At 34.5% G+C, this 7,635-nt stretch overlaps 1 protein-coding gene across 3 annotated transcripts; it reads right to left on the bottom strand.

The window, feature by feature from the left end:
* Positions 1-308: 308 nt before the first annotated feature.
* Positions 309-7,367, bottom strand: LOC136222244 (serine/threonine-protein kinase GRIK1). Of its 3 annotated transcripts, none has more exons than XM_066009805.1 (13): positions 7,140-7,367; positions 6,728-6,927; positions 5,942-6,345; positions 5,067-5,141; positions 4,944-4,988; positions 4,378-4,452; positions 3,930-4,017; positions 3,678-3,787; positions 2,708-2,803; positions 1,418-1,484; positions 1,201-1,316; positions 1,024-1,102; positions 309-882 (listed from the first exon to the last, which is right to left on the bottom strand). In XM_066009805.1, the coding sequence occupies exons 3-13, from the start codon at positions 6,257-6,259 to the stop codon at positions 698-700; spliced, it is 1,254 nt and encodes a 417-aa protein (XP_065865877.1). In that variant the 5' UTR covers positions 6,260-6,345; positions 6,728-6,927; positions 7,140-7,367; the 3' UTR covers positions 309-697. The 3 variants fall into 3 exon arrangements, with proteins under 3 accessions (XP_065865877.1, XP_065865876.1, XP_065865878.1); XM_066009804.1 differs by having other exon boundaries at positions 5,942-6,329; XM_066009806.1 differs by having other exon boundaries at positions 5,942-6,329; positions 6,728-6,923.
* Between the last annotated feature and the right edge of the window lie 268 nt (positions 7,368-7,635).

The following is a 7,635-nucleotide window of genomic DNA, read 5'->3' as shown; positions in this document are numbered from 1 at the left end:
CTCAAGCTTTTGATGAAGAAAAAGAAAATAGCAAAAGGCAAAACGTAATTATACTATTAGTTCATATTTCATAAAAAAAAATTAGCTGTGTGCCATAAGAAATGATTCCCACAAACCATCTTTATCATAAAGGGAGGGACATCTTGCTATACATGTGGCCAAAATTTAATTTAAGCCTTCATACTCCATCTAGTTTATTGTTTTTCCTTTAATTTCTTTTTTTTTTTAATATAAAAAGACAACTAGTTTTGATAGATAATTCTGATAGCAAAGTTTTGCAAATTAACACTAATTCAGACACAAGAACATGCTTACTGACCAGACTATCATAAGAAACAACATTGGAAAGTAGAACAGCATTAAAAATCTCACATCAAAAATCATATCTTCAATATCATCACAAAATCATGTAAACTTTATCCCCCCCGAAAAAAAATTAAAAAATTAAAACATTCTACACTAATTGACAGTTGAAAAGATCAATCACCAGCTCAGATCCTTTCTATATAGCTTTGGGGCATACCTGGTATCATATCTCTCATCTCATGTTCCAGAATGTTGCTTAATACTGGGTCTGAAGCAAGATACGCATGCCTCTGTCCCTCTTTTTCACGAGTCAAAATTAACGAAGAAAATCGTAAAGGGTACTATACAGGAATAAATCTATAACTATTTTTTTTTAAAAACAATTCACTATTCAGTAAGTTCGACTCTCATCGATTCCAGTGGCGGTTATGTGGTTTTCAACGTTTCTCTCATTATATTGTTTGCTCTCGATGCTATTTCGCTTGCACCAGCATAGATACCGAGACATTGGTCCATCTTCTCCAGTAATCCAGCTATGCTGTGCTACTGCATCTAATGTCATCCTTTGCTGTGGGTCTGCACATGACAATGTTCAATTCAGAACACAGATCTAAGGAAAAGAAAAATGAAAAAGCAGAATATGTCCAACAAGTAACAAGCGATTCCCGAAATTCTAGTGGCCATAGCTGACAAGGAAAAACATCGAAAATATCATACCTTTGCAAAGTAGTCCTTCAAGTAAGCTCCTCAGCTGTGGATTCATCTCATTTGGAAGCACTAAAGGATTGTTAACAATCTGGACACGGACGATAGTGGAGAAAATATCCCATCAAACAATTTATTACATAAGCCGAAAATGGCATCTTAAAAACAAGGAATAAAAGGGGTTCTTGCCTGGTCATATGTATCCTGTAGTGTTTCTCCAAGAAATGGGTAATGCCCAAGAATCATACAGTACAAAGTCACTCCCACTGCCCATGTGTCAGCAGCTTTGCCATGATAGGTAAGCCCTGTTGAGTTAAGTGAAAATTTGAGATATAGTTGTAAATAGATCTCTATTCTTCCTACATCTGTGCTCATCTTTATAAGATTTATCAGGTCTGTATCTAACCTAGACAACACTCAGGCGCAGTAAAAACAGGGGTCCCAGGTGACCGTCGGAGCTCATCATTATCATCCTTCATAAACATATGTAAAAATTGTAAGGAACAGAGACAGAAATGTTTAGGAATAAATATCCAATTATCCATTTGTCACTCGAGTAAAATCAAAGAGAATACGCTATCCCATCTGATACAAATGAAATCTTGAAAGCATTACCCTTATGGACCTAAGGTTACACATTTGCTCTACAACATATAAGCTTTCATACCTAGACAGAACCGAGTGAAGCCAAGTGCATTGCAATTTAAATACTACAATTATAGTAAAAAGAAACATTTCACATCTAGGCCAAAAACTTCATATTCATTTATGCAACGCGGTTTATTTATATTATTAGGATGTCTTTAGGGGGCTGAATTAGCAGTACATAAGTCACAAAACTTCAATTAAAATTCCTCTATAACAACTAAATAAGTATGCTAAAAGGCATAAAGGCTTATTTGGCCCCCTGTGGTATCCAAAATTTTGTCATTTGCCCCCGTGGTATCATTTGTTAACATTTGATACCATGAGGCATTCCCATGTGACATTTAACCCATTTTGGATGAAAAGTTAATCCATTTGTTAATTATTGCCACATGACACAATATTTCACACTTGACATGTACACATGACAATTGTTTTAATTTTTTTTTCCATATAGACTTAATATGCGGATACATAAGAAAAAATAAATTCCTTATTTATCCACATATTAAGCCTATATGGAAAAAAAATTTAAAACAATTGCCTCGTGTACACAACACGTGTTAAAAATTGTGGCATGTGAAAAAATTAACAAATCAAATAGTTTTTCATTCAGAATGAGTTAAACGTCATCTATGAGAATAACTCGAGGGGCAAATGTTACCAAATGATACACATGGGCAAATGACAAAATTTTGGATACAACAAGGGCCAAATAAAGCTTCAATCCTATGCTAAAATAATGTAATACTAATAGGTGCAATGCAGATCATCTCATTGGTATCCCCATCAATTGGGTTTCTGAGTATCTGTAAAATTCAAATTCATCTGTTTCCTATGGTAATGTATCAAACCCAAAGTAATGAAAGTATATCGAAGATCTCATCACATGTGGAGGTGGCAAAATAACTCTTGCACAAAAGAATAACAGAACAGCACGCAAAATAACAAAACAAGGAAAAGTAACCTCTCCAAGAAAATATATGATTAATATTGTTAGCTCAAGTCTATTAGAAGTAATAATTTGAGTAACAGGGAACTGTTTCATTACCTCAAACACCTGGCTAACACTGAAATCTCCTATCTTCACTGTACCAGAACTAGTAACCAACAGGTTATCAGGTTTAATATCACCATGAACTACATTCTGTTAATTAACAAGAAACACCTGCTCAGATACATATCAATTGTCTTCTCTGTGTATTAAAGGAAATAAAACATCAGCATTAAGCTAAAAGAAAAGAAAAAGGAAGGAAGAAGAGACTTTTTGCAGAACATTTGAGTGAAACACGGAAATTGCTAACTGCAAGCGAATCCACCGGCATATTTTTATATCATCAAGTTCGCAACATCAGAATAATACAGTTGTGAATTAATTAGACTCTACAGTTCCCTGATAGAAACCTGACTAGCATGGTGAAAGTATTTTATCAAGTTGTGGTCTAGAGGAGTTGATTATACAACTAAAACTGATAGCAGTTCAAGACTGCAACAGGTGAATCCCAATTGCAATATTACTCAAGTATATCCAGAATGTGCTGCAGGGACATTCATGATCAAGTAGACAGAAGATCGCAAATTTAAACATGCAAAGAAGATAAGAAATAGCAATCAACTAAGTAAAACCAAAAGAATATGTCAACTGCTGACTCATGCAGAATTGGATAGCTAGAAAGTCCTGTCAATCCTGCAAGGGTGCAAACTAGTAAAACTTTCTTCTAGATACCTACTAAAATTGGACCACTAAAACTTGCCACAAAAATTTGTACCAAAGTCAGATAAGAATAATACTTCCAACCATTGGCTTTTGGATACCACAACTACATAGTTTTTAATTGGAAATCAAGACTCGCTATTTTATTGATATACTACTGGTATCCAAGTACTTCAAAAATCATTTTGCACGAAGTTAGCACAATACCATAGCTTCACCCCATGCAAATGATGCATGCTCTTTAAGATTAGGCATGTAAAATACTTTGTCAAACACAAAAAAAGTTGGATGAAGATCAAGATCGTACATGAGCGTGGAGATACATTAGCCCTGAGACAATATCCCGCAAGTATTTTCTAGCAGTACTTTCTTCTATTCCACCTCCATTAACCCATTTTCCATCCACATATTCAAGAACTGGAAAGAAAAACAGTCAAAGTCAACCACAACAGTATTAAGACAATCCTTCACAAATATGTCCAAAAAACATATATGAACAAACAATTAATAGAGCATTGTCATGTAAAAAGATAACGAGAAAGAATTTAGTCATAAATACCCATATAGAAGTGATCTGTGTGTGGGTCATCAATCACCTCAATTAAATTAACAATATTGGGATGATCCAACATTTTCATGATGAGAACCTGCAAACAAACAGTATTTAAGAAAATTTTATCCAAAGTAATGCAAATTATATATCAAATAGCTACACAAACAACCAAAAAATCCACAATACACAAATAAAAACAGGTATGTAACTGTACAAGGTACTAACTTCTTGAACAAACATGGATAGATATGTATAGACATATTTGCGTTTATATGTATGTATGTAATGTAACTCCCACCGCCTAAGATGGGAGAATGAGAGAGAGGTCGTTTTTTCCACATGAACACCAATGAGTTAGAGTGACTATCAGGGGGGAAGAGGAGAAAGGGCGAAGCTAAAAACATTAGCATATTCAGCCTTCATACATGAAGTTAGAAAATGAGTGTACAGATACCTCACGGAGAACATCACCCATTGCAGTCTCTGAAGGAGCAACCCGCTGCTTCAATAAATGAGACTTATGAAAAGCCTGAAAAGAAAAAGCATGAACTCACGTGGCATCCAGGAGAGCAAAATAAATCACTACACTGCTGTAATTCAGAAGTTAACAGCTAGTTTCTGAGAAATAAACTTAATGCCATATACATATAATATATATAGAGAGAGAGAGGGGGGGAGGGAGAGAGAGAAAGAGAGAGATGGAAACTGAGACTGGCCAAGATCGCATCCAAAATCTGCAAAGCAAAATACAAAAATTCTTCTTTATTTTTCCTATATTTGAGGATCAGCGGGGGTAAGGGTAGTTGAGTCTAACAATATCACTACCTGTACCTCAAAGCTGGTACCCAGAGGCACGATACACATGCTTTATCCTTCCTCTTCATTTTCCTCTTTATTCTTCTTATCTTTGTGGTTGTGGTTGTGGTTGTGGTTGAGGTTGGAAGGGTCTTAGAAGGATAGGAAGTATCTTAACTGTATTCACTGGAAAAAATAATTCCAAATTAAGGCATAAAACAATACCTTAATTGCATATTTCCTTCCATCTACACAGCTTCGATAAAGAACCTGCGAAGGAAAGCCAAAAAGCTAGGTCAGTATCTGCAGCCAAGCAATGCAATAGAATCCTTTCCTGCTGATGCTTACCACTTTTCCATAGCTACCAGCACCAATCTTATACTCACGAACATATTCATTGATCATCTTTATACCATTTTCATCCTACAAAAGCACCTCAAAAATAAACAAATAAGAGTATAAACACATAAATTTATGACAGGAATACAGCCAATGAAATAACAAATCGCACTAGCGAGTGACAGTCCAAGACACTAGGCATAAATAATTAGGTGCAACAACACACACAAGAACTTCTTCAGCAAATTGAACCTGAGATTTCTTCCCTAAAGAAAAGAAAGGAATAGATAGAATGGTGGAGGCAAGAAGATGAATCACAGATTTAAAAAGCAAATACATGACTCCAGGAAAACATGTAATTCGTGACAAATTCACATTAAATAAGCAAATAGATGCTCAAAGAGACATGTAATTGTTGTTAAAGTACACTCCCTCTTGTCTCAAATAGATGTCGTATTAGGATTTTCAATTTGGTCTTTTTTATCTGTTGTTTTGTAATACCAATGCACTTTGACAATATTTTCTTAAATTTACCCTTATTTATGATAAGAGAGGTTTAGTAATTAATGCAAATAATTCTAATTGAGTCATAATAATTAAGAAGGAGAAATTTCGCATATAAACTAGAGTTTTAACAGAGAAGTATTAAGGGTAAATTAGTCATTTTGATAGTATAATTAATATTTTATTGGTCATTGTGAAACCCTTAAATGACATATATTAGAGACATAAGCTCATAGCGCAAATTCCCTTATGTAACCCATGTGTTATTCAATATAATACCAAAAGCATCAACCACACATACATCCCTTTATTGGACTGCATTATGTTTGATAAATCATATAACTATTTCAGTGTTTTTGAACATCAAACTGATGCAGTACCTCTGAGCGAACGAGTTTTTGGGTTTCCTTGACAGGAAATTGCCTGCAAATCGTTCCATTTTGTTGTCTAATTCTTAAAATCTCCTCCGAATGTTTGGCACGGTTTGGCAACTCATCATACTCTTCATAAGCACTGTCACTAATCTCACCATTATACGAGACATCGTCCTCATCATCAATCTCTTCATCCAACAAATATTCCCTGGATAGATTATTCCTCACAGAAATGGGCCTTGTTTTCTGTTTTGGCTTCCAGGAGAAGCCAAAACAGCTACAACAGCCCATTACTCTAGCAAGTGAATACGTCTTGCGGTACATCAAAAGCTCTCCAACTTTCAGGCAATTAGCAGAATTCTCAGAAAAGGAAAAATAAAACCAACACCTAACTCTGCAAAGAACAGATTCTGCATAAGCCAACCAATAATGATTCCATTAATGCAAAATTTAGAAAAGATGCTTACACTATAGAAACCCTAAAACAAAAACCAAAAAGAAGTAGGTTTTCACTAGAATAATGGAATACATGGAAGCAAAAAAAACCTGTAAGAACTCAATTGATGCTGAGCTACACCAATTACTCAGCAAAAACGATTCTTCAAGAACCATTTGTTCTTTTTACTTGGTCATTTTCCACAAAAATTGGAAACCACTTCAATGACTGCTTTGAAGGTTTCCAGATAGTTTATTTGTGTAATACATAGAAATAGGTAAAATAAGAAGAACATTGCTTATACGGTTATACTTGATCCCCAAATAAGAAAAACAAAATAAAAAAGTTCATCAGACCTGAATTGATAAGGTGCGATGGCGAGGGCACAGCAAGCCCTATTTCAGCTTTGTTATTCAAGCGGATGCCATTCAGCCAAATGAAAGGAAAAAGTTAGGATGCTAAATTTGCTAATGTTGGAACCCAACATACTGATAGCTCCAGCTTTATATAATCCGATGCAGGGTACAACTGCTACACCAAGAAATCGTTGACCTTTCTACAACCAAGAAGACACCCAAATAATAATAATTAATATATGTATTAATCATCTACCATAACCCAGCTTAACTATTACAATATTAGCTAAAGATTAGTCAAAAAGAAAAGACAAACAATTCAAATTTACATAGATTTCTGAGAAAACGATAGCTATTAAGCATAAACTAGAGTTAAATAAGAAAATTAAAAGGAAAAAGAAAAAAAGCATACCTCATAAAGGAGAAAAATCAACGAATCTTAAAAATCCTAAGAGGGACGAATTGAAAAAGGAAAAAAACTCAAACTCTGAATCGAAGGAGGAGGCAAATGGAATCTAAAACCCTAAATGGAAGAAGAAGAATATGGGATTTGAAGAGAGAGAAATGGGCTGAGTTTATAAAGAAAAAAAGGAGAAATTTTCGAAGTTGCAGAGCACAGGTGGTCGTAACTAAATTTAAAAAACAAAAAGACCTTTTCTTTTTTATAAAACAAATTTATTACATGTTTCTTAAATAAATACGAATACCGTATTCTAGCGTCAACACCACCGTAACACAACCCACTTGCTCACTCGACCCTATTTAATTTTAATTACAAAACTGACCCAACTGCAAGGTTTGTTTATATTTTTAGATCCATTGTAACACCTATTATCAAATTAGACTCTTTTTTTTTTGGTTAACTTTTCTGAAATACCTTTAACACCATTTATACTTCATTTCTCATC

The sequence above is a fragment of the Euphorbia lathyris genome, chromosome 3 (genome assembly GCF_963576675.1).
Source record: "Euphorbia lathyris chromosome 3, ddEupLath1.1, whole genome shotgun sequence".
Classification (NCBI taxonomy): domain Eukaryota; kingdom Viridiplantae; phylum Streptophyta; class Magnoliopsida; order Malpighiales; family Euphorbiaceae; genus Euphorbia; species Euphorbia lathyris.
Note: the sequence above shows the minus strand (reverse complement) of the source record. Positions and strands in the feature narration are given on the sequence as shown.

Bases quoted from the DNA above. Each gene is read 5' to 3' on its own strand.
- LOC136222244 (XM_066009805.1), bottom strand. From the start codon at position 6,259: ATGTACCGCAAGACGTATTCACTTGCTAGAGTAATGGGCTGTTGTAGC. The intron at 4,989-5,066 runs GTAAGCATCAGC...TTTCCTTCGCAG, and splicing joins CTGGTAGCTATGGAAAAGTG to GTTCTTTATCGAAGCTGTGT. The intron at 2,804-3,677 runs GTACGATCTTGA...GTTAATTAACAG, and splicing joins TAATGTATCTCCACGCTCAT to AATGTAGTTCATGGTGATAT.